The sequence below is a fragment of the Orcinus orca genome, chromosome 15, assembly GCF_937001465.1.
Source record: "Orcinus orca chromosome 15, mOrcOrc1.1, whole genome shotgun sequence".
In the NCBI taxonomy this organism is placed as follows: domain Eukaryota; kingdom Metazoa; phylum Chordata; class Mammalia; order Artiodactyla; family Delphinidae; genus Orcinus; species Orcinus orca.
Window position 1 is genome coordinate 51,884,919 of NC_064573.1, and position 27,968 is coordinate 51,912,886.

General features: G+C 33.5%; 1 protein-coding gene across 4 annotated transcripts in view; it reads left to right on the forward strand.

Annotated features, from left to right (window-relative positions):
• The window catches only part of ROCK1 (Rho associated coiled-coil containing protein kinase 1), a 146,838-nt gene that overhangs the window by 57,426 nt on the left and 61,444 nt on the right, over positions 1 to 27,968 (forward strand). For all 4 annotated transcript variants that reach the window (XM_049698115.1, XM_049698118.1, XM_049698116.1 and 1 more), the window contains exons 3-10: positions 2,801 to 2,901; positions 3,442 to 3,579; positions 6,150 to 6,325; positions 7,118 to 7,202; positions 8,777 to 8,921; positions 9,247 to 9,385; positions 14,964 to 15,055; positions 26,157 to 26,316. In XM_049698115.1, coding sequence (XP_049554072.1) covers positions 2,801 to 2,901; positions 3,442 to 3,579; positions 6,150 to 6,325; positions 7,118 to 7,202; positions 8,777 to 8,921; positions 9,247 to 9,385; positions 14,964 to 15,055; positions 26,157 to 26,316 — 1,036 coding nt within the window. The remainder of the gene's footprint in view (positions 1 to 2,800; positions 2,902 to 3,441; positions 3,580 to 6,149; positions 6,326 to 7,117; positions 7,203 to 8,776; positions 8,922 to 9,246; positions 9,386 to 14,963; positions 15,056 to 26,156; positions 26,317 to 27,968) is intronic.

Here is a 27,968-nt window from a genome sequence, read left to right on the forward strand (position 1 = left end):
GAACAAAATAACAAAGTTCATGACAATACAAGGTGTTTAAAGCCTGTAGTTATTCATTGTATTATACATCAGCAGGTACTTTGTGGAAAATATTTGAATCTATCATGTTACTGAACCACAGGATCAGTGGTAAACATCATTCACTCTCGTGGACTTAACTAACCGTTATCAATTCTGTACATTTTTGACAGAAATTGAAGCTGAATATCCCAGTTTATCTTTGCATATAGCAAGTCAATGGCTTAGCAGTGGTGACATTTGTGATTTTTTTTTGTGGACTATATTGTGTCCCCCAACCCCAAATCCATCTGTTGAATCCCTAACCCCCCAATATAACTGTATTTGGAGATAGGGCCAAGCAAGAGGCAGTTAAGGTTAAATGAGGTCATAAAGGCGGGACTGTGATAAAATGGGATTAGTGATGGGATTAGTGTCCTTACCTGTGCAACACATAAGAGGTCCTGTGAGTGCACAGAGAGATGCTGGCTGCCAACTAGACAGGAAGAGAGATTTCACCAGAAGCACAACACGCTGGCCCCAGTCGTAGACTTTGAGCCTCTAGAACCATGAGAAAATGAATGTCTGTTTAAGCCACCCAGTCTGTGGTATTTTGCATGGCAGGATGAGCTCATTAAGACAAGGACCATGATGAAGGTTTTTCTTAATGAGAAGAACCACTCTCAACTATCATTGAATTATCATTGAACACTGACTTTGGAAATTAGTTTTTGATTTAACCTAAAATTACAAGGCAAAACAGCACTTTTAATGCAAAACTTAAATGTAATAAAGTCATTTTGACAACTAATGTTCGAATCACAAGTAATGTCGAGCTGCTTTGTAACTTCCTGTGCTGTCAGAAATTAAAACAAGAAGCAAGATCTCCATTTCCACACACATTTGCAGCAGATATATTTTCTGAGCCCAAAACTACAGACTTTATAGCCTATTTATGGCTCTAAATCTGGTATAACCAGAGCCAGGGATCCTTTCTCAACCCCATAGGCTATTATATTACACATTATCCTGGTTCAGAACTTTCTTATTTCGTGTCTGGAGTATTACAGTACTCTTAAAGTTCTACCCCCGCTCCAGTCTTGCCCTTATTGAATTTATCATTTACATATTCCCTGGAGTAGTGCAGCTGAAATGTAAATTTGACTGTGTTGTTTATATGTCTTATTTCTTGTCATGGCTTCCAACACGTAGCAGTGGTTTTCAGGTGGTGGTTCTCAGTTCCCGACAGATCCCACAGGACTCTATCGGGCTGCATTATGGAGGTGTATGAAGTAGACGAGGCTCCAGCCCCTCTCTGACGACACCCACCACCACTACCCTCTTGAAGCAGAGCACTTTTATCTATTTTCATATTGTACTGCTTTTAAACTTTAATGTGAAAAATATTTTTGTTGATTAAATAATAATTTTACAACTACTGGCCTGCAGGTAAAGTTCAAGCTCCTTAACTAGTTTGGGGCTCTCCAGCCTCTCCTTCACATCCTTCCCACAGACTTGATACTCCAGCAACACAGAACAGTTCTGTTGTGCCTTTGCTTATATTTGCCCATCTGCCTGTTATATTCTCTCTTTTCTTCTTCCCAGCTAGCTAACTGCTTTCTTTTTAGACTTGTTTCAGGTTTCTTCACCTCCAGAAAGCCTTTTCTAGCCACCTCCCTCCTAGGCAGCCTTGGGTTAGGTGTCATCCTTTATATTCCACAAACTCTGTGCTTGTGCTTATTTCCCTTTTTGCATTTTTTGGTATTATTTTTTGTTTGTTTCAGTTTCATTTGAAATCCGTAAGAGCAGACACTGTGTTTTAAAGTTATGTTTATGTATCTACAGTGATTACTGTAGAGCCTCTATAGTTAACACAGATGTTTCTGCAGTAAATTGATTATTGTTTATATCTTGCTGTTACATTTGCAATAGATATGTGATCTAAAATTAAATGTACTTACGTTATCCCTGTGTGAAAGTTTGCTCTCTGTTGCATGTGTTTATAGGTCATAATGTATACAAACATGAGTTTAAATGTGCATTTCAAAAGAAAGACAAGATATTATATGTAGCTTTTATCAGGAACTAGAACTTAAATTTAATAGCTGCCCTGTATTTTGTATAACTCTGCTGTGAAGCTTTTCCATGTAATCTCATGCCAGTGTTGACCCATGTGGATTAAAATAGCCCTATTTTAATCTATGACCAAATTAGGAATTAGAATATCTATCCAGTGGGGATTTTAAATTATTGTAGTTTGTAGTGTGACAGGTTTATATAAATAATTGTAGCGATTCCCACTGTGTGTTTTAAGTTAAAATCTGCATTCAAATAGAGAAATATAATAAGTACGTGATTCTTTAACATGTTTACCTTTGATATCTTAAATTAGTTATATCTTTTTAAAAGGATCATCAAAACTGACTTGATAAAAAGAAAACTTGTTTCATTAATCTAAAATATCTACCTGTGGCCCCTTGATTCAAATTTGATATATACTTAAAATACCAGGAACTAATTAACTAATTATTCTCAGTGTACGTGAAGTATATGTTTTTTTTAAACATTCTAGTAAGTCAGATTTTAAGAAAAATATTTTAACAGTGAAGTCATTCCAGAATTTATTAAAAACAATTCTTAGCACATTGAACATTTCTCTGTTTACAACTTCATATTTTACTTATATTAATTTTTAATGAACATCTTTGTTTTTTATTGTTTCTCAAGACCTTGAATGTAAAATAAGCAGTTTTAGTTATAATGCTTCAGTGATTTAAAATTATAAACTTTTCTTTTCATACAGATAAAGACACAATAAATAAAATTAGAGATTTACGAATGAAAGCTGAAGATTATGAAGTAGTGAAGGTGATTGGTAGAGGTGCATTTGGAGAAGTTCAATTGGTAGGTTATTTTAATGAGATTAAAAAAACAATCTTTTTAAAATTAAAAAATTCACTTGTGTGTTTAACATATGTTGTTTGGGAAATTATTGTTTTTATAAAATTCTTGCTTTAAATTGCTCTAGACATTCTTGCCTAAGGATATGAAAGCCTAGAGTCTAATTCAGCAGTAGTGTGAAATATTTTCCCCAAGAATTCATGGATAGAGAAGAGTTTTCAAGCATCAAAAGAGAAATCTTTACTCCTAATATTACACTATCTAAAATGCTGTGCAATAGTAAGTTTTATAAACAGGAAGTAGCATAACTAGCTGGGTGGAGGAGGGGGAAGTGTGCCATAATATAGGGAATAAAGATTTTTTTCTAACATTACTTACATCTGGTAGTTAAAGCCTTGACATTATCTAATTGGGATAATTCAGAAGAGAAGAAGTTAAAATAGAAAGACCAATAATGTTAAATTATTTAGTAAATTGTTCTGGGAAACACTGAGCTTTAAATGTTAATGAAATGTTCATTATTTTCCATTTTCAATTTTAAAGGTAAGGCATAAATCCACCAGGAAGGTATATGCTATGAAGCTTCTCAGCAAATTTGAAATGATTAAGAGATCTGATTCTGCTTTTTTCTGGGAAGAAAGGGACATCATGGCTTTTGCTAACAGTCCATGGGTCGTTCAGGTATGCTTTTGTTATTGTTTCATTGTTGCTCTAGTAGTTTGTAACTTAACATGTCTGAGAAGCTTTGTTTTTTAGAACAGTAATAGAGAATTTATTGGCAATTACAAAAGTGTCTAATATATCATTTTTAAAATCATAAAATTTAATTTTATTGAATTATCTCTAGGAGGAAAGTAACTATTTGTCTCTGGAGTGGAGAGAATGGGAGAAATGGAGGGAAAGAATGGGAGTAGAGTGGAAAGAATGGGAGAAATGGAGGGAAAAAAGTTAAGCTAGGCCTCCAATTAATATTGTATTGGCTTCAGGTTTTTCAGTGGAAAGAAAAATACATTAGAAAGTCAGTAATTGTAGGTACTAATCTTGACCTGAAGCTGTGGCCAGGTTATTTACATCTCTGGGCCTCAGTCTCCTTGCTCAAAAATGTGAAAGGTGGCTTAGATTGGTTATTTTCAATTGAGGAGATACCTCAGATGGAGTCATGGGAGCAAGCAGTTGTTTGGGTAGGTTGTAATTCTGGGTTTTCTATTTCTGCTTCAACTAGAGCAGCTGCATGTTTTATATGTCTTATATATTGGGGTTCTTATTAAGATTTCATATGGGGGAAATAAGGTCTTGTGGTTTTTTTAAAAAAAATAGTAAAACTGCTGAGCTAGATCATTTCTAAATTCCTAGCATGAATTTTATAGTTTTTTAAATTTACAGTATGTAATGAAGACTGTCTTAAATAATCATAATAGTAATTGGGATAAAAAGGATATGGAAGATGTTTAAGATTCGCATAATAAGACTTTTTATACTTGAAATGTCTGCCCTGTTTTTATCAGCTGTTTAGAGCAGGGTGTCTCAGGCTCAGTGTTACTGACATTTTGGGCCAAGTGATTCTTTGTTGTTGGGGGCTATCTTGTGGGTTTTTAACAGCATCCTTGACTTCTACCCAGGTGATGCCAGTAGCAGCCCTCCCCACCCCACACACAAGGTGTAACAACCAAAACTGTGTTCAGACATTGTTGAACATCTCCCTGGGTGGCGTGTTGGGGAGAGTGGGCAGGTGGGGGCCATGGGACACCGGCAGTTATCATCTCTGGTTGAGAACCACTGATACTGGGGAGTGTTCAGTGTTGTGTAAAAAGTTAAAAAACATGACATAAATGTTTAAGGTTAAATTTACAACTTATGAACTTGAAGCTCTATTTTTCTTGATACATTTTAAATAGGGTAAACTGCCACCAAATCAACAGTGTTTCTTTAATTATGGTGTCCGAGTGATATACTGTACATGTTAATCTGGGATAGCCATGAGATACCACTTAGTTTCTTATCCTTCCCCCAAATATTTATATTTAATTAAAGTTACTAAATCTGTAACTAAAATCATTAAATGCTGTTGAAAAAAATGAAATATAAAAAGAATTTTAAGACGTAAGTGCCTAGGTAAATTAGTTATACTTTTTCTCTAAGGGCTTATTTCATTTATTTTAGTTCTGTTCTAATCTTCTCATGTTTACTTAAAATGTTCTTTTGTAGGGAATTCCCTGGCAGTCCAGTGGTTAGGACTTTGTGCTTTCATTGCCATGGGTTCAGTCCCTGGTCGGGGAACTAAGATCCCACAAGCCACGTATTGCAGCCAGAAAAAAAGAAATTTTCTTTTGTAAATTTGCTCTTCTTTTAACTTCAGCACTGGTCACATAATATATTTATGCTTGATATTGTTGCCAATTTCATATCAATGGACCTTACTGTTCCTGCTTTGACTCTTATCCTCTTCCTGTTTCTCTGTTAGCCGTTACTGCGACTCCTCCTACTGACTGCAACTGTTTACTGAGCATCTATTGTACTAAGGGCTTTTCCTCTATTCGCTAATCTTTTTAACAACTCTGATAGGCGTAATCCCTATTAGCTACACCCTCAATTTATAGATTAAATTTGTGCTTTTATTCACTGAACATTCATTAAGTACTTGCCAATTGCCAGGCATCCAGACACAGACTGGGCAGCAAGTATAAAAGTCAAACATGATATATAGTCCCATATATTCTTTTTTTTTTTCCCATATATTCTTCTAGAAAGGATCATAGTCACAGATAATTTGGGAGGTTAAGTAAATTGCCTAGTCACACAGCTAATAAGGGACAACTAAGACTGTAGCCTAATTTTATTAGATTACTTGAAAATTGTGGTGTTGATATAAATTTAACACTAAACCCCACTATGTACAATTTAAATTAGAACTACAATATGTCTTTGCTTAGAAGAGTTGTATATTCTTTATTGAAACTATTATAATTTTTAAAAATTCTCAGTATAAGAAATTCAATTAGTATAGAAAAGGGTAGAGAAAAGAAGTCTCCGACTCCTCAGAAGTAACCACAGTTAATAACTCCTCTGCATACGCAAAGTTCTTTGTGCTATTTATCTTTGTATTTGTTTCCTTTTTTTTGAGTACTTACAACTACTGCAATTTGATTATTTCAGTTAAATCTTATATTAGTAATTTTGACAATTCTTAAATGAAACAGTTTTTGCTTAATCTTAATGAATTTGTTTCTTTTTTTTTTTTTGGATTTGTGTAGCTATTTTATGCATTCCAAGATGATCGTTATCTCTACATGGTAATGGAATACATGCCTGGTGGAGATCTTGTAAACTTAATGAGCAACTATGATGTGCCTGAAAAATGGGCCCGATTTTATACTGCAGAAGTAGTTCTTGCATTGGATGCAATCCATTCCATGGGTTTTATTCATAGGTAAGGACAAAAATGCTTTAAAATTTCTCATTTGTTAAAGAGAGAAGCTAAATATCAGTACTTAAACTTCATTTGATTAGCATTTCCCATTCTAAATCCACCTATTCTCCCATATGACATGAGTGGTGTTTCAGAATTTAAAACTTTGAAATTTGTGGTTTTAACATTTCAGTTTAGCGTTGATATAAATGTATTCTTTAATATTTCTTATTCCGATTATAAGGCTTTTATATGGTGTCCTGAAAAGTAAAAATTATAAGCTGTTTTTTTAAGGTATATTCTGGGGTATTAAATGCTTTTAATTTTTATATACAAATTAATTTGCTTTTAATTAGTGAACAGATCAAATTTATTTGCTAGAAGAATAATTTAATTTGTTCTGCAAACACCACTTGAATTCTATGTGCAATTGCTGTGCTCAGTGCCAGGGATGCAAAAATGAAAGTGATTTAGACCCTCTTCTGGGGTTATTTATGTATTTATCTATCTTGTGTGTCTCAGTTACTTTTTATGTTTGAATGTTACATTTTTTATGGTTATTCTCTCTCAAATGACTTGATTTTCCTCTTGGAAGAATCAAACTCTACTTAAAAGAATGTCTTCTTCTGAGGCATAATATATGAGAGTGTCTCCCTGATGAAGTCAGCTTATAGATGTGGATAGAGAGCACATATAGATCAAAGGTGACCTTATCTAAATTGAGGATATATGACCTAAAATCACTGCCTCATATAATGTTTATCAGCTTCTGATCTGTTTCAGAGATACTGTACTTTTTTTTTCCCCCCTCAGAGATGTGAAGCCTGATAACATGCTGCTGGATAAGTCTGGACATTTGAAGTTAGCAGATTTTGGTACTTGTATGAAGATGAATAAGGTTAAATAATTAGATTTTAATTTAGTTTTGCTAATTCAAGATAGATGCTTTTTACAAAATTTTTTAAACATCTTTATTGAAGTATAATTGCTTTACAATGGTGTGTTAGTTTCTGCTTCATAACAGAGTGAATTGGCTATACATATACATATATCCCCATATCTCCTCCCTCTTGCATCTCCCTCCCATCCTCCCTATCCCACCCCCCCCCCCAGATGGTCACAAAGCACCAAGCTGATCTTCCTGTGCTATGCAGCTGCTTCCCACTAGCTATCTATTTTACATTTGGTAGTGTATATATGTCAATGCCACTCTTACTTCGTCCCAGCTTACCCCTTCCCTCTCCCAATGTTTTAAGAATTTACTAACCATATCTGGACTTGTACAGAATTGATGTGCCCAGTCTTATTTGTTGAACTAGATGCCATGGTTTCAGTGTTGGGTTAGTAACTTATAAGTGCTTTATTTTTTCTCCTCTCTATTTGGGGGAAGCGTGGATTGCCAGATTTACTAAATCTTTTAAAGCAAATCTGTAATGTCCACTGTTGGTAGCTAGAAATGGGATTAGCTTAAATGTCACTAAATACTAATGCCACTGTTAAAATGAGACTTTCGTAAAAACTGGATTTCAGGAATATGTATATTTTTTAATGTTTTACTTAGCCTTCTATTAAACATGAAAAGATCTTACTACTTATTTGGGGAGTCAATAGTAAAAGGTACCCATGCTCACTATTTATATAATAAATAACTTATATACATAGCTGAAGTAGCAAGTATGCTGCTTTATTTTCAGTTGAAACAGTTTATATTCTTTGAAACTTATCATAGAAGAATAACCAGAAAGTTGTATTTATTATTTCCAAAAGAAATTTATGGGTTAGGAGGAGAACACTATGTGAGAACTTTTGTGTAATCATGTATAATTCTGTTGCATTCATACCAGCTAAAGTAAGTAACTGGTATATATACTTTTTGTTTTTATTTTGGAGAGAGGGTTAAAATGCATATTAGGTAGTTATCAGTGGGCTTAACACTATTATGCCCTTTTCCCATGCACATGCTTCCCCATTTTATATTTGTACAGTCAATTCTTACATGTTTTTTCCCCTCAATTTCAAGCATAATTAAAATGAATGACTATTTTAGTAAAAAAACAATTAAATCAGCATTTATATATTGATGTTATCAAGTGATTCATTCTGTCGGTTCCTCAACATATTTGCATTGACTTATATACTTGTTCTCTGCACTTAAGATGAGATCATCATATTGGTACAACTGGAGGAATAATAAATGGTGGCAATGTGTCTTTCTAGTGAGTGTTATTACAAAATAAAAATCACTGCTATAACCATATACACATACACACATACATTATGAATATATTATGTATATAATATGTATATATGATTAAGCTGTTTGTTACTTTTTATCAAGTCTGCATTAGGTTTTGATGTGATCTTTCATAACACAAAGACTTAAGAGTTCTACATGTTATATTAAGAAAAACTCATGCTGAATAATTGAGACTTTACATTCATATCCTAATTGAAAATTTGACCTCTTTTTAGGAAGGTATGGTACGATGTGATACAGCAGTTGGGACACCTGATTATATTTCCCCTGAAGTATTAAAATCTCAAGGTGGTGATGGTTATTATGGACGAGAATGTGACTGGTGGTCAGTTGGGGTATTTTTATATGAAATGCTTGTAGGTGAGTAAAGGAGGATTTTATGTACCTCTAACATAGTTGTTCATCTCCAAACTTAGACTTGGCTTCTTCTAATAAAATATTACATTAAGCAGTGTTGATTTTGTTTGTAGGAAACAAACTGATCCAAACCTACTGTGTCAGTTTTGACAAGCTATTCAGAGACTTAGAGAAACTTGATGTGTTACTTCTTTTTATGTATTTGGTGTATATTTTTAGTTTATGCATAGTTAATTATCTTTAAACAGTAACATTGACTCTTTTCCTTTGAAACTGATTTCTTTCAATGTATCTTAATTTGCTTTTGTTTTCCCTGTCAATTTATCAGGTGATACACCATTTTATGCAGATTCTCTGGTTGGAACTTACAGTAAGATTATGAACCATAAAAATTCACTTACCTTCCCTGATGATAATGACATATCAAAAGAAGCAAAAAATCTTATTTGTGCCTTCCTTACTGACAGGTAAATAATTTTAACATGGAACACTTATTCCAAGGAAATTTTCATTTTGCTGCTCAGTTTTTAAGGTCTATATCTGAACTCCTATATTTGAACTATTGGAATAAAACCTACCATTCCCCAAGTCGTTCATGACAGTGAAACCTGATATAATTTTTCTGATTTTTCTGGATGGCTTTTCTAGATCTCAACTCACTTACCTTACCTAAGAAATTGGGATAGTAATAGATTCTTTGCTGATGACTAGACAAGATGATTATTTTTTTCATTGTTAACATTTTTAACTTAGTTAAGTATAAAGATGGTAGTATATTTTATTGAGTCTGATTTTTTTTTTTTTTCCTTTTGATCATGCTGTGCGGCTTGTGGGATCTTAGCTCCCCGACCAGGGATTGAACCTGGGCCCTGGCAGTGAAAGCACTGAGTCCTAACCACTGGACTGCCAGGGAATTCCCTGAGTTGTTTTTTTTTAACATGTTAAAATCTCTAAAATTAGAGAGCATCTTAAAATCAATGGCATGTAGTAATTTAACTGGGACATTTTTTTCCTGGTGATAGAAAAATGATGATGCATCTTCCAGCTGATGCCATTTAAGATAACACTGTATTGTATAATCAAAATTTGTGAAGAGACAACATTTAAATGTTCTTGCCCCCGATCAAAAAAAGAAAAGTAAATATTTGAAGTGATTGATGTGTTAATTAGCTTGTTGTGGGACTCCTTTCATAGTGTGTATGTATGAATATCAAATTGTAACATTGTAAACTAAATATCTTAAAATTTTATTTGCCAGTTATGCCTCAGTAAAGCTGGGGAAAAGATTTAATTATATATGCTTTTTGAAATGAAGTAGTGCAAAGCTATAAAAAAAGTATGTAGTATTTTCTACCTCCTTCCTTCATTGACATGGTCTTCCAGTTTCAACAAGCATTTTTTATAAATGTAAATGCACATAAGTGTTTTAGAAACAAAAATGGCATATTATGTATATACCCTTGTGGTTTACTTTTAAAATTTAAACAGGAACCAGATGGCTTACTAAGATTACATTTAGGATTTAAGGTTGTATATTGTTAATTTAAATAGTAGAGAGGCTTTAAATTTAAATATGTTTCAATTTTGGATTCACTTTAATTAAAATTAACTTATCCTCCTTCAGTATGTCCCTTACAGCCTGAAACATATAGTTTTTGAAATTTTTACATTTTAATATAAGCACTGTATAAATATATTATAATATAAAAACTATGCTAGAGGTATAGAAATGACCAAGATACACAGCCACTGTTCTCCACTACCTCAGAGTCCTTTGGGGGAAACAGACAGGCAAATGAGGTATTTATTGTACAGAGAGGTAAGTACTCTTAAGTATCGTGTGCCATAGAACCATGGAGAGTTTCCCTAAGCCAGTCTGAGAGAGTCAGTGAAAGCTTCTTTAAAAGTGTCTCATTATATCTAAAGTAATTTATCTTATTGTTTTTATGGTATCACAATTTTTATTTTTTTAATTTTTTTAATATCTTTATTGAAGTATAATTGCTTTACAATGGTGTGTTAGTTTCTGCTTTATAACAAAGTGAATCATCTATACATATATCCCCATATCTCCTCCGTCTTGCGTCTCCTCCCATCCTCCCTATCCCACCCCCCCTCTAGATGGTCACAAAGCACCAAGCTGATCTTCCTGTGCTATGCAGCTGCTTCCCACTAGCTATCTATTTTACATTTGGTAGTATATATATATCCATGCCACTCTCTCACTTTGTCCCAGCTTACCCTTTCCCCGGCCAGTGTCCTCAAGTCCATTCTCTATGTCTGCGTTTTTATTCCTCTCCTGCCCCTAGGTTCTTCAGAACCATTTTTTTTTTTTTTAGATTCCGTATATATGTGTTAGCATATGATATTTGTTTTTCTCTTTCTGACTTAACTTCACTCTGTATGATAGACTCTAGGTCCATCCACCTCACTACAAATAACTCAATTTTGTTTCTTTTTATGGCTGAGTAATATTCCATTGTATATATGTGCCACATCTTCTTTATCCATTCATCTGTCAGCGGACAATTAGGTTGCTTCCATGTCCTGTCTATTGTAAATAGAGCTGCAATGAACATTGTGGTACATGACTCTTTTTGAATTATGGTTTTCTCAGGGTATATGCCCAGTAGTGGGATTGTTGGGTCATATGGTAGTTCTATTTTTAGTTTTTTAAGGAACCTCTATATTGTTCTCCATAGTGGCTGTATCAGGTTACATTCCCACCAACAGTGCAAGAGGATTCCCTTTTCTTCATACACTCTCCAGCATTTATTGTTTGTAGACTTTTTGATGATGGCCATTCTGACTGGTGTGAGGTGATACCTCATTGTAGTTTCGATTTGCATTTCTCTAGTGATTAGTGATGTTGAGCATCCTTTCATGTGTTTGTTGGCAGTCTGTATACCTTCTTTGGAGAAATGTCTATTTAGGTCTTCTGCCTATTTTTGGATTGGGTTGATTTTTTTTTTTTTTTGATATTGAGCTGCATGAGCTGCTTGTATATTTTGGAGATTAATCCTTTGTCAGTGGCTTTGTTTACAAATATTTTCTCCCATTCTGAGGGTTGTCTTTTCGTCTTGTTTATGTTTTCTTTTGCTGTGCAAAAGCTTTTAAATTTCACTAGGTCCCATTTGTTTATTTTTGTTTTTATTTCCATTTCTCTAGGTGGTGGGTCAAAAAGGATCTTGCTGTGATTTATGTCATAGAGTGTTCTGCCTATGTTTTCCTCTAAGAGTTTGATAGTGTTTGACCTTACACTTAGGTCTTTAATCCATTTTGAGTTTATTGTTGTGTATGGTGTTAGGGAGTGTTCTAATTTCATTCTTTTACATGGAGCTGTCCAGTTTTCCCAGCACCACCTATTGAAGAGGCTGTCTTTTCTCCATTGTATATTCTTTCATCCTTTATCAAAAATAAGGTGACCATATGTGCGTGGGGTTATCTCTGGGCTTTCTATCCTGTTCCATTCATCTGTATTTCTGTTTTTGTGCCAGTACCATACTGTCTTGATTACTGTAGCTTTGTAGTTTAGTCTGAAGTCCAGGAGCCTGATTCCTCCAGCTCTGTTTTTCTTTCTCAAGATTGCTTTGGCTGTTCGGGGTCTTTTGTGTTTCCATACAAATTGTGAAATTTTTTGTTCTGGTTCTGTGAAAAATGCCATTGATAGTTTGATAGGGCTTGCACTGAATCTGTAGATTGCTTTGGGTAGTATAGTCATTTTTACAATGTTGATTCTTCCAATCCAAGAACATGGTATATCTCTCGATCTGTTAGTATCATCTTTAATTTCTTTCATCAGTGTCTTATAGTTTTCTGCATACAGTTCTTTTGTCTCCTTAGGTAGGTTTATTCCTAGGTATTTTGTTCTTTTTGTTGCAATGGTAAATGGGAGTGTTTCCTTAATTTCTCTTTCAGAATTTTCATCATTAGTGTATAGGAATGCATTAATGTGCATTAATTAAAGCATTCTGCATTAATTTTGTATCTTGCTACTTTACCAAATTCATTGATTAGTTCTACTAGTTTTCTGGTAGTATCTTTAGGATTCTCTATGTATAGTATCATGTCATCCGCAAACAGTGACAGTTTTACTTTTTCTTTTCTGATTTAGATTCCTTTTATTTCTTTTCCTTCTCTGATTGCCGTGGCTAGGACTTCCAAAACTATGTTGAATAATAGTGGTGAGAGTGGGCAACCTTGTCTTGTTCCTGATCTAGTGGAAATGGTTTCAGTTTTCACCATGGAGAATGATGTTGGCTGTGGGTTTGTTATATATGGCCTTTATTATGTTGAGGTAAGTTCCCTCTATGCCTACTTTCTGCAGGGTTTTTATCATAAATGGGTATTGAATTTTGTCAAAAGTTTTTTCTGCATCTATTGAGATGATCATATGGTTTTTCTCCTTCAATTTGTAAATAGGTTTATCACATTGACTGGTTTGCGTATATTGAAGAATCCTTGCATTCCTGGGATAAAACCCACTTGATCATGGTTTATGATCCTTTTAATGTGCTGTTGGATTCTGTTTGCTAGTATTTTGTTGAGGATTTTTGCATCTATGTTCATCAGTGATATTGGCCAGTAGTTTTCTTTTTTTGTGACATCTTTGTCTGGTTTTGGTATCAGGGTGATGGTTTAGGAGTGTTCCTCCCTTTGCTATATTTTGGCAGAGTTTGAGAAGGATAGGTGTTAGCTCTTCTCTAAATGTTTGATAGAATTTGCCTGTGAAGCCATTTTGTCCTGGGCTTTTGTTTGTTGGAAGATTTTTAATCGCAGTTTCAATTTTCAGTGCTTGTGATCGGTCTGTTTATATTTTCTATTTCTTCCTGGTTCACCTTCGGAAGGTTGTGCTAAGAAGGTTTTCTAAGAATTTGTCCATTTCTTCCAGGTTTTCCATTTTATTGGCATATAGTTGCTTGTAGTAATTTCTCATGATCCTTTGGATTTCTGCAGTGTCAGTTGTTACTTCTCCTTTTTCATATCTGATTCTATTAATTTGAGTCTTCTCCCTTTTTTTCTTAATGAGTCTGGCGAATGGTTTATCAATTTTGTATATCTTCTCAAAGAACCAGCTTTTAGTTTTATTGATCTTTGCTATCGTTTCCTTCATTTCTTTTTCATTTATTTCTGATCTGATCTTTATGATTTCTTTCCTTCTGCTAACTTTGGGGTTTTCTTGTTCTTCTTTTCTAATTGCTTTAGGTGTAAGGTTAGGTTGTTTATTTGAGATGTTTTTTGTTTCTTGAGGTAGGATTGTATTGCTAGAAACTTCTCTCTTAGAACTGCTTTTGCTGCATCCCATAGGTTTTGGGTCGTTGTGTTTTCATTGTCATTTGTTTTTAGGTATTTTTTGATTTCCTCTTTGATTAAAGCAGTTTATCTTTCAACTCATGAAAAGAATTGGGATTTTTGTTGTTTATAAGTACTCTACAAAAACAAAAGGTGCCAAGTTCCCCTTTGCAACTCAGCTAACAGCACATTTTAAAATACTTTTTTTCTATGCCTATTGAAGAGGCCAAGGATCAGTAGCTTGTCCCATTAAAACTCTCAGTTTTGTTGTAGGGTCAAGAATTAGTTGTCATTGGTTTTTGTTGGTTGGTCAGAAATATTTAGTAGAGAATAAAATGGAAATATTATATTTAAAACATCTTTTGGAGTTTTTGTTAGCTCCTGGTGTGAAGTTATTAGTTCAAAACATGTATTAACTTTACCACTATTAAAAAACCTATGAAGAAAATTAATTATGCTAATGAAGCAAGGTGATGGATATTTGTTGTCAGTAGAAAAGCCATGGGGTACCAATAAATCTGTATTTTGTGTGTATTTTTTCTTTAGAAAATATTCTTTAATACTCTCAGTCTTCAACTTATTTTTTATGTAAGCTCATACTTATGCTGACAATATAATTTCAAGGTGACATAAAATCGTATCTAACATCCTGCACAGATTTAGCATTATGCCCACAAATAAATATGAACAGGTTATAGTATCAATATAATATCTTAAATGATTAATGACTTTTCTCCTTCTCTTTCTATTCAGAGAGGTGAGATTAGGGCGGAATGGTGTAGAAGAAATCAAACGACATCTCTTCTTCAAAAATGATCAGTGGGCTTGGGAAACACTCCGAGACAGTAAGTTATTTTCTCTTGTACATTACAGTACTATTTGAAAGTAGTTGTGGTAAATAGTCTGTTGGGACTGCCTTCCTAACATATGTATATATCTGATGAAAATCCAGAGTATACAAATACTATATAAATATTGTGCTAACCTAGTTAAAGAGAGAATATTTGATAATATTAGGAAAATTATACTGCTCCTTCTCTGATGTCCCATTCAATATATCAAGATGAAGTATTACGTACATGTAATGGAGTTGGGCTCAGCAGGCATAATGTGATATTTGATCTTTGTTGAATTGCTGTCTGTTTAGACTTTAGTATCTCTTTGTAGAGGAAGTCAATAATTAAGAGGTAATATTTCTTGTGAAAAAAAGTTATTCTCTTGTTCTTACTAAAACCTAAAATATAAGGAGGTTCTATCGCAGTTTAATTTGTGTGAGGATATAAGAAATTATGGTATGCTTGATTCCATCAGACTTGCAGCTTGAAATCCAGAAATAAAAAATTGTAGTGTGCAAAAAGTTAATTTTCAGTCAGTTTAGAATATTCCCTATTTTAAAAAGAGTTAAAATTACGATGATTCGCAGAAAACTTTGCTTAATGTAGCTGAGTCAAAGTCATAATGGCACCAAAGGTTCCCACCATCTTTGTGTATTTGGGAGGCCAAGAATTCATCTTTCCCTTGCTGAAGTCTCAGGAATTGTTTCCCTTTTCACTTAGCAGAGAAAGGATAGTGTATACCAGCCCCTAACTTCCTGCTGTAGCAACAGCAATGATCATAATAAAATGAACTCAGCTGTTTTAGAAACAGATACAAATTAGGTATTCCTCTTAAGATCTGCCTATCTAGTTGAGATTGTATGAGATGATTCCTTCAGGGGAGAAAAATCTTTCTAATTTTGAAGAAATAGATCATGTAGCTTTGCCTATATTAGTGAAGTATCCTTGTTAAATATTTTAAAAGAAACTATTATATGACCTTCAGGTACAGTACATACATTCTACTAAGCTATAAAATTGACTAAGAAGGGAAAAGGGGAAATAAGAAATTCTGGAAATTAAGAAATTACACTGCTACAGAGAATGTCACTGAATGACCTGCTATCTGGAGAAGTTACAGGAGCAGGCTCACCGTGGGAGAATTTATTAACAGTTAGGTATACACTGGAAAATAAGAAACCTCCTCTTCCTCATAAGTAAATGTGACATGATTATTGTCTTCACATTTCAAGAGAAACTGTTGCAAGACAGAGATGAGTAGAGTGAGATGATGAATGTTTGCATTGAAAAATTATGTTTTTATTCGAGTTATGCTTTTAGTAAAGTTTCAGAAGGCTGAAAACATACAGATATGATTGTAAATTGAGGAAAATTTAAAAGAGGACTGAAGAAAATACCGAGTATCTTTTCTGTCGCTTCTTTTTTCAGAGTAAAGCAATGCATAAACAACTACAGAATAACCATACGATAAATCATTCTAAAAAAGTAGGGAAGACATGTGTATTGAAAATTGATATTAATTAGGAGAGGAGGCAACCTAGTCAGCAAACATTATTGAACACCTACTATATATTGAGCAATACTCTATTTCAGACATTAGGAAAACAAACCAGCAAAAGTTCTTTACCTTGTGGAGCTCATAGTCTAGTGGAACTATGGTATCCAAATCAGTGGCATTTTTGATATTGTTATACCTCCTTGATATAACTGTTTATGTTTATGGAAAAAGTAAGTAAAATGAATTAAGTCATTAATTTAAGTCAAATGAACTTTATATTTAAAGAATTTCTATAAATAGGTAGTTTTATTAGTAGTATTGTTATTTCTGTATCTTTTTAAGATCTATATTGTTATCTATGGTTTTGCTACAGTCTGCTTAGAGTTAACGTACTTAAAATTTCGAGAGCTTTTTCTAATCCTGATAGCTCCTATTTTGTGCTTACTGTAAAAAAAGAAAGAAAAATCAAAGTCTGTAGAACTTATTGTTCTCTTCTTCCCTTTCCCTCTTCCTACCCTTCTTTACTTCCCACCCCTAAAATACCAAGAATACTTTTATTCTGAACTGACCTCTCTGACCTGCCAAGTTTTAAAAAATTATGTAACAGTTATAATTCTTTTTAATTTTTTTTGCCTCTTCAATTTTCTTTGGCAAAATTTCTTACTGTTTTGCAAATAATAGTTCTTTTGGTAGTTTTACCACTTATATGTCTGCAAATTATAATGGCAGTCTTCACCATCATCTGTTCCTTGGCTGTGTGGGAGCAGGGTACAAAATAGCTTGATTTTTTTGGCAGAATTTCCATGAGCTTCCTGATCTTATTTACTCTTAATTTAGAGACACAAAGTATTAAGATTGTAAAATTACTTTTTCCATGCATTTGGGATAGAATTAAAGAAATGACAGGTGATTAAAGATAAAAGAAATGAAAAGACCTAAATAGCTTGCTAGAGGTCATACTGCTAGCAAATGACAATGTCAGGACTCAGGTTAAGTCTGTTTGACTCTAGCATCTTTGATCTTGTGAAATACCATGTATCATTTAAAGATTTCCACTATTCAGTATTATACAGACTAGAAACGTAGGGAATTGACACTTGTTGGCAGTTAAATTTTAGGAAAAACAAAATGATAATTATTACATATAATAACATTATTAATAATACTGTGTTAAATATAATATGTGGTTACTTGTAAAACACTTTGGCATTCATGATCTCACTTCAGCTAAGATATTACCATTACTTAATCCACCTTTAGCTGATGGGTGACACTTAAGATGGTAACAGTGGTAACTGTCAGATCATGTGGTGAGTTTTCAGTTTAGTTAAAAACAAACACAATTAATTATATGCACATATATACTAGTTTGGGTTCTGTGGTTCAACTGAGTCTGGTGTCCTCTCTTAGAACTTTACATTCTCATGAGAGAGATCATCAGTGTAGGCTTCATAGATAAAGAATTTAGGAGCTAGCCAGTTTTAGGGGCTTAGGAGTTTAGACTTCCTCAGCATTATATTGGGTTCTTTTTTTTTTTTTTTTTTTTATTGGGTTCTTTTTTAACAAATAAACCTTAAGAAAGATTATCTCTTTATTTTCAAGGATATATATCATAAAATTTACCATTTTAATCATTTTTAAGTGCACAGTTCAGTAGCATTAAGCACCTTCAGATTGCTGTGTAATCACACCACCATCCATCTCCAGAAGTTTTTCATCACCCCAAATTAAATCTCTGTAACACATTGAACCATAAGTCTCCATTCTCCCCTTACCCCAACCCCCCAGTAACCACTATTCTACTTTTTTTCTCTATGAATTTGACTGTTCTGGCTACCTCAAATAAGTAGATTCACACAATCTTTGTCTTTTTGAGATTGACATTTCACTTAGCATGTCTTCAAGGTTCATCCATGTCATAGTATGCATCAGAATTTCATTCCATTTTAAGGCTGAATAATATTCCATGTATGTATATTCCACTTTTTTTTTTAATCCATTCATCTATTGACTGGTACTCAGAATGCATGTCCTTTTAGCTATTGTGAGTAATGCTTCTCTGGTCATTGATATACAGATGTCTGTTGGAGTCATTGCTTTCCATTCTTTTGAGTTAATTTTTGTATATAGTGTAAGATAAGAGTCCAATTTCATTCTTTTGCATGTAGTTATCCAGTTTTCCCAGCACCATTTGTTGAAAAGACTGTCCTTTTTTCCTTAAATGGTCTTGGTACCCTTGTCAAAAAACATTTGACCATATAAATACAAGGGTTTATCTCTGAGCTCTCTATTGTATTCCATTGATCTATATATGTCTGTCTTTATGCTACTGTTTTGATTGTGGTAGCTTTGTAGTAGGCTTTGAAATAAGAAAGTGTGACTTTTCTAACTTTGTTCTTCTTTTTCAAGATTGTTTTGTTTACAGGCATACCTCACTTTATTGTGCTTTTACAGATATTGCAGTTATTTGCAAATTTAAGGTTTATGGCAACCCTGTGTGGTCATATGATGGTCAGCATTTTTTAGCAATAAAATTAAGGTCTTAATTTTAAATTAAGGTTTTAATTTTAATATTTTAAAAAACATAATGCTATTGCACACCTAATAGGCTACAGTATAGTGTTAACATTTTTACACACTGGGAAGCCAAAAAATTTGTGTGACTTGCTTTATTGCTCTAATTTCTTTTTTGCTGTGGTCTGGAACTGAACTCACAATATCTCCGATTTATGCCTGTATTTGGGATCCCTTGAGATTCCATATGAACTTTAGAATGGGTTTTTCCATTCCTACAAAAAAGGACAGTGGAATTTTTGTAACAATTATGTTGAACGTGTTTCCAGTTTGGCTGCCTTTTATTTTATTTTCTTGCCTATTTGCTCTGATTATAACTTCCAGTACATAGTTGAATAGCAGTAGTGAAACTGGGCATTGTTCCTTGTCTTGTTCCTGATCATGGGGGAAGGCTTTCAGTCTTTCCCCATTGTATATGATGTTGGCTATGGGTTTTTCATTAATGCCCTTTATTATGTTGAGGAAGTTCTCTTCTGTGCCTTGTTGACTGATTGTTTTTATCATGAAAGGGTGTTGGATTTTGTAAAACGCCATTTCTGTGTTATTTGAAATGATTATGTGGGGTTTTTTCCTTCGTTCTATTGATGTGATGTATTACACTGATTGACTTTCATGCGGTGAGCCACCCTGGAATATATCCCATTTGATCATAGTTTATAACCCTTTTAATATGCTGCTGCATTCAGTTTGCTAGTATTTTGTTGAAGATTTTTGCATCTGGGGATATTGGTTTGTGTTTTTTTTTTTTTTCTTGTGGTGTCTTGGTTGGCTTTGGTGTCAGAGTAATTCTGGCCTCATGGGATGAATTAGGAAATGTTTTATCCTCTTCTGTTTTTTGGAAGATTATGAGGATTGGCATTAATTCTTCTTTATATGTTTGGTAGAATTCGATTGTGAAATCATCTTGTTTTGGACTTTTTTCTTTGTTGGGACATTTTTTATTACTGATTAAATCTCTTACTGTAGGTTTATTCAAATTTTCTTTTTCAAATAAGTTTTGATAGTTTGTGTGTTTCTAGGAATTTGTCATTTCATCTAGATTATCTAATATGTTGGTATACAATTGTTCATAGTTTTTAGTTTTATCCTTTTTATTTGTAGAAGGTTGGTAGTTATGTCCCCACTTTCATTTCTGATTTTAGTTATTCCTGTGTCTTCTCTTTTTTTCTTGGTTTAGTAAGATTTGCCAGTTTGATTGATCTTTTTAAAGAACAAATTATTTGTTAATATTCACTATTTATTTTCTATTATATATTTTGCTTACCTGAATTTTAATCTTTATTATTTCTTTCCTTCCTCTTGCTTTGGGCTTGGTTTGCTTTTCTTTTTCTAGTTTCTTAGGGTGTCAGTCTGGGTTGTTGAATTGACATCTTTCTTTTTTAATAATATAGGCATTTACAACTAAATTTTTCCCCTAAGTACTGCTTTCACTGAATCCCATGAGTTTTGGTATGTTGTTTTCATTTTCTTTCATCTCAGAGCATTTTCTCTAGTCTCTTTTTTGATTTCTTCTGTGACTCATTGTTTAAGAGAACAGTGTTTAATTTTCCACATACTTGTGAAACTTCTAATTTTCCTTCTATTATTGACTTCTTGTTTCATCCCATTGTGGTTGGAGAAAATACTTTGCAGAATTTCCGTCTCTTTAAATGTATTAAGTTGTCTTTTGAACTAGCATATAGTCTGTCCTGGAGAAGTCCCATGTGCACTTGAGAAAAATGTGTATTCTGCTGTTGGTCTTGGATTGTGCTTAGTATATCTGTTACATCTATTTGGTTTATGGTGTTATTCTAGTCCTCTATTTTCTTATTCATCTTCTGTTTAGATTTTTTGTCCACTATTGAAAGTGGATTATTGAGGACTCTATTAGAACTGTTTCTTTTATGTCATATATATATATATATTTGGAGCTGTGTTGTTGTATGCATATATGTTTATCATTGTTGTATCTTCTTGATGAATTGACTGACCCTTTTATCAATATCATCAGTATGCAATGTCTTCACCTCACACTGGTCAGAATGGCTGTTGTCAAAAAAGTCTACAAATAAATGCTGGAGAGGGTATGGAGAAAAAGGAACCCTCCTACACTGTTGATGGGAATGTAAATTGGGGCAGCCACTATGAAGAACAGTATGGAGGTTCCTTAAAAAACTAAAAATAGAGCTACCATATGATCCCAGCAATTCCACTCCTGCCCATATATCCAGGGAAAACTCTAATTCAAAAAGATACATGCACCTCAGTGTTCATTGTAGCACTATTTACAGTAGCCAAGGCATGGAAGCAACCTAAGTGTCCATCAACAGATGAACGGATAAAGAAGATGTGGTGTATATATACAATGGAATATTACTCAGCCATAAAAAAGAATGAAACAATGCCTTTTGCAGCAACATGGATAGACCTAGAGATTATCATACTAAATGAAGTAAGCCAAAGACAAATATATGATATTGCTTATATGTAGAATCTAAAAATTAAAAATGATACAAATGAACATATATACAAAACAGAAATAAATCCACAGACATAGGAAACAAACTTATGGTTACCAAAGGGTAAAGATGGGGGAGGGATAAATTAGGAGTTTGCGATTAACATATATACACTACTGTATATAAAATAGATAACCAACAAGGACCTACTGTATAGCACAGGGAACTATATACTCAATATTTTGTAATAACCTATAATAAAAAAGAATCTGAAAAAGAATATATATATAAATAACTGAATTACTTTGCTGTACACCTGAAACTAATACAACATTGTAAGTCAACTATACTTCAGTAAAATATATGTATACAATGTCTTTATTTTAACCATTTTTGACTTAAAGTCTGTTTTGTCTGGTGTTAGTATAGCTACCTCAGCTCGTTTATCTGTAGAATATCTTTTTCCATCCTTTTCTTTTAACCTGTTTATGTCTGTGGATCTAACATGAGTCTCTGTACAGCACATATAATTGGATCAATTTTTAATCAATTTTTCCAATCTCTACCTTTTAATCAGTGAGCTTAATTCATTTAAATGTAAAGTGAATACAGAAAGACTTCTGTCATTGTCCAATTTGTTTTCTGTGTCTTATTTTTTCTTTTTGTTCCTCAATTCTTATATTATTGCCTTCTTTTGTTTAATAGATTACCTTTTCTGGTTGACTGTTTTGATTCCCCCTTCATTTCTTTTTTTGTATATTATTTAGTCATTTTCTTATAGTGACTACTCTGGCCATTGCATTTAACACCCTAACTTGATACAATCTAGGTTGAACTGATACAGTTTACTGTCAGTAGCAATAAAAACTGCTCCTATGCAAATCCATTCCCTCCCTTTAGTGTTATTGTCACAAATTACATCTTTATATATTGTGTGCTTATTAACATAGATTTATAATTGTTTTGTGCATTTGTCTTTTAAATCATATGTGGGGAGGAGTAGAGTTACAAAACAAAATTACAATAAAGTTGGGTTTTACATTTACCTATATAGTTATCTTTACCGGTGTTCTTTATTTCTTCATAAGGCTTCAAGATAGTGTCTAGTATCCTTTCATTTCAACCTGGAAGACTCCCTTTAAAAACATTTCTTATAGGACAGGTGTACTAGTAGCAAACTCTCAGCTTTTCTTTACTTGGGGATCTCTTAATTTCTTCTTCATTTTTGAAGAATAATTTTGCCAGTTATAGAATTCTTAGTTTAGAGTTGTTTTCTTTCAGCACTTTATTACTATCATTTTTTTTGGCTGTGTTGCACATTGTGCAGGATCCTAGTTCCCCAACCAGGGATTGAACCCATGCCCCCTTCAATGGAAGCATGAAACCTTAACCACTGGACTGCCAGGGAATTCCCTCAGCACTTTAAATGTCATTCCACTACATTCTGGCCTTAAAGGTTTCTGCTTAGAAATCGGCTGTTAATCTTATTGAGGATCCATTGTATGTGATGAGTTGCTTCTCTGTTGTTGCTTTCAATATTCTCTCTGTCTTTGTCTTTTGAAAGTTTATTATAATGTGTCCTGGTGTGCATCTGAGTTCTTACTTGGAGTTCATTGAGCTTCTTGGATGTATAGATATATATATTCCATTAAATTTGGTCATTTTCAGCAATTCTTTCTTTAAATATTCTTTCTGCCCCTTTATATCCTTTCCTGGGACTCCTGTAATGTATATGTTGGTCTACTTTATGGTGTCCCAGAAGCCCCTTAGGTTCCATTCACTTCTTCTTTCTGTTCCTCATACTTGATAATTTCAGTTGTCCTATCTTTGAGTTCGCCGGTTCTTCAGCCTGCTCAAATCTGTTGTTGAACCTCTCTAGCGCATTTTTAGTTTCAGCTTTTGTACGTTTCAGTGCCAGAATTTACATTTGGTTCTTTTTTATGTCTTTTTATTAATATATTCTATTTGTTAAGGTATCATACTCCTGGTTTCCTTTAGTTCTTTGTCCTTGGTTTCCTTTAGCTGTTTGAGCACGTTTAAGACATTTAAAGTCTTTGTTTTGTAAAACCAATGTCTGTGTTTCCCCAGTGAGGTTTTCTGTTGTTTTCTTTATTCCCTGTAAGTGGGCCATACTTTTCCTGTTTTGTTTTTTTTTACATACTTTGTAATTTTTTGTTGTGAACTGGACATATTGAACACTAATGTTGTAACTCTGGAAATCAGAATTCCCTCCTTGTAGAGTTTGCAAGCAACAGCTTATTGTGGGCTCCAGTCATCCGTTTGTTTAGTGACTTTTTGGAACTATTCTTATGAAGTCTGTATTCCTTGCCTTATAAAGAAAGCACCCTCTTTCTTCATTGAACGTTTCCTTGCTTGTTGTAAGTTTTTTCTTAGATTTCAGAGTTCCAAAAATGTTGTTCCTGATAGTTTTGTGAGCTTAATGGTTAGTTACTTCAATGGAAAGGCAGCTTCTTAGAGCTCCCTCTTCTGCCATTTTTGGTGACATCAGTTGGATTCTTTTTTATGGAACATGATTCCTATATTACCAGTTATTTATTGAAAGGTAAATTTTTTATAAATGGAACACTGTATATATTGATGGTAATTCAGTAAAGCTAAATTTATCCTTCTTTATTTATTAGTTCTGGCATGATTATATGGTATTATGTAAAGCCTAAACATCTTAATTTAGAAGCAGAAATAATTACTTTTATAATTCTCCCAGGATTTCCCATACTTGCATCCCATACTTGTCTCATTTTAAAACTACTCTGAGATGGTATGTCATCTATAAAAAGACTAGGTCCATCTGAAACAGCAAGAGAAAATGCACCAAAACTTGCTCTGCTTCCTTTTAAAATCTATCTTATATGATAATTTTAAAGCAGGATTTCTCAGCCTCAACACTAGACCAGAGAAATCTTTCTCGTATCTTGTCCTGAACATTGTAGGATGTTTAGCAGTATCCCTGGTCTCTACCCACCAGATGTCAGTAGCATCCCTCCCACAGTTATGACAACAAAAAAATGTACCCAGACATTTCTGACATATTCAGACATTGCTGAATATCCCCGAGGGGCCAAAACTGTCCCTGATTGAGAACCACTGTTTTAAGGTAAAATTTGTGCCAAGACCATGTACTTCACAAGGAGCGACAACCCTTTTTTCCCCTCATTTTACAAATTAGTCAATTAAGATCAGGAAGCTAGAATCATCTAGTTGGGCAGTTCTCTTGGCCATTAAGGAAAGAAAATGGTGGAAAAGCTCTTTTCTCATTCACTGTTAGTACTACAGCTTCTTTTGGTTAAATGTGTTGTTTCATTCCCAAATTTATCTGATAGTTCACTGTATCTGAGATGCACAACAATAGTTATTTCTTGCCTGGAATACCCAGATGATTCAATAGAACCGTGATTCCTTTATATAAGAAATTAAGATTGTAAAATCAGGTCAGTTAGTTTTTGTTTGTTTACTCTTCTTTATCTTTTTCTCTAAAGGAACATGAGATGATTGTATCAAAAATAATTATTGAATATTTTGATGATAAATTTCAGTGATGTTTTATTATACTCCTGTATCTTTAAAAAACTTTTTTCCTGAAATTTATTTTTAGGTGTACTTTCTATAGTGTATTTGAGCTCCAAAAGAAGATATTAGTAGTACTAGTTTCATATGGTATTTTCTTCTGTGTCATGAAGATTTGCATTGCCACATACAGTTTTATGTTATTAAGTATGTGTGGGTCTTGCTCCCAATCAAGTTTAAAACTCTTGAAGATTCTGTGTTAAGGTTTTATATCCCTGCTCTCTTTTCCCAATAGCCATTTCATAAATAGTTCACTGAGTTGTCCCTTAATCACTTAATTTAGGGAAGGCAACTAGTCTGAAAATATAATTCAAAATACTTTGCTCTAATTCAGTATTTTATAATAACCTATAATGGAAAGGAATCTGAAAAAAACAAAAATACACGTCTATATACATATATATATGTATACACATACATATAACCGAATCACTTAGCTATACACCTGAAACTAACACAGTATTGTAAATCAACTTCAATTAAAAACAATACTTTGCTCTTACAGAGATATTGAGTCGGGGGGAGGGGAATACTGATCATCTAGATTTTAGATGAGTAAAAATATTTCAGTAACAAATTATTATACCCAGGACCACTAAGAGATAACTTTGATTTCTAGTTTGCTGTAGAACAGATTAACGAGCAAAATACTGCATTTGAAACTAATCAACTTTGAGTGCGATTTGTCATGCTGTAGTTTCTGAAAAGTCTTTTCTGTAGTCCTAACTGCTTTTGCACATCTTATACTACAATGTATTTTAAAACCTTAATAATACTTGACTTGTAATATTCAAATTAAACTGGAGGTATAGATGATAATTATAGGTGACTTTGAAGATAATTGGTTCACGAATTACATAATTAATGATCAATACCTGTTGATTAATAATCCTAATAAAGCTTACTGAAATAGGGTTCAACCCATTTGGAATTTGTGAGTCACAAGTTATTTGTATGTAGGAAGTCATTAGTAGTTGGTACAGAATCATTGCTTCAATTTTGTTTCTGTTTTTAGCTGTAGCGCCAGTTGTACCTGATTTAAGTAGTGACATTGACACAAGTAACTTTGATGACTTGGAAGAAGATAAAGGAGATGAAGAAACATTCCCTATACCTAAAGCTTTTGTTGGCAATCAACTACCCTTTGTAGGATTTACGTATTATAGCAATCGTAGGTAAGTATGCTACACATTGATATTTGGGGTAGGTACTGACTTTGTTGTAGTCATGTTATTTTCTTAGGGATATCTAAAAATCACTTTAAGAACATTTAAAGTAGATTTGGGCTTCCCTGGTGGTGCAGTGGTTGAGAGTCCACCTGCTGATGCAGGGGACATGGGTTCGTGCCCCAGTCCGGGAAGATCCCACATGCCACGGAGCGGCTGGGCCCGTGAACCATGGCCGCTGAGCCTGTGCGTCCGGAGCCTGTGCTCCGCAACGGGAGAGGCCACAACAGTGAGAGGCCCGCGTACTGCAAAAAAAAATAATAATAAAATAAATAATAAAGTAGATTTAATGGTATATAAAGAGATATATTAATATGCCACTTTTCAACAGTGCATTAGATTTCTAATTTCATATTTAATATCTTTCAGACTCATCCATGCTCAGGGTATTGTTTTTCAGAAATTCTTTGCTGAATGCTACCCTATATATCTTCAAGTTACAACAATTAATAGGTCAAGAGATTCTCTTAATACTGATATTTTGGTTAATCATGTTATCCGAAGAGTTCTGGTTTTATAATACATTTTGGAACAACATACAGTTTTCTAGCATTATCATCACTATATTGATGTTACGAAAGGCCTATAATTTTCAGTTCTTCAAAAATTAAGTGATTCCTCCCTAAAACTACTAAATGAATTATGTTTTATATCATGTAAGGCCTTGTGACCTTGGGCAAATAACTTTCATCTTTTTTATGCCTCCATTTCCTCAAAAATAGGGATGACGGGGATAATAATAACAATATGTGTCTCAGGGTTGTCATAAGGGTTAAGTAAGTCAAAACACAGTAAAACACTTAGAACAATGCTTTGCATGGAGTAAGCACTCAATGTTAGTTACTTTTATCATTAGTATGAGCTAATATTAGTTTTAGTCTTTTCTAATGGACTTCAGATACAAGTTAAACATTTAACATTATTTTCATATGCTGGGCATTCATTCATTCATTCAACAGACATGTTTGACAACCTACTCTTTGTCAGGTATATACTAAGCACCAAGGTGCAGGGAGAAGGATTAATAAGATATAATTATCTTCTTTTGAGATGCTCATATCCTAGTGAGGAAATGGATAAGTTGTACAATGTAGGTTGGCAAGTACTACACGACAGAACTCTAAACAAAATACCATACCAATATATAAAAGTGAACTATATGCACCATTAACTGGGTGTGTTAAATCTACTTGATAAATTTATTTTAAAATATGTATCTCTAATCAAATTATACTCCATTAGAATGGTATTAGATATTTGAATTGCTTGCAGTAATGATTAAATTTGAGGTTATTATAACTAACCTTTTAAAGTGAAGCATCTTGTTATTTTAGTCAAAACTTTTTATGAGGGTAATTCAGTTCAAGCTTAGAAAACAGGAATTCAATTTAGTCTTGCTTTATGAAATTTCTCCAATAATCCAACTGTAAGACAATAATTTTGTTCTTTAGATGTTAGAATACTTTTGTTGTATCACCAAGTAGGTAGTACTTGAGTTTTGACCCCTAGAAAAGAGCAATATTTTAATCCTTCTTCCCTCCCTAATACTCCATGAGTATTACATTGGAGCTTTTTTTTTTTTTTTTTTTGGCGGTACGCGG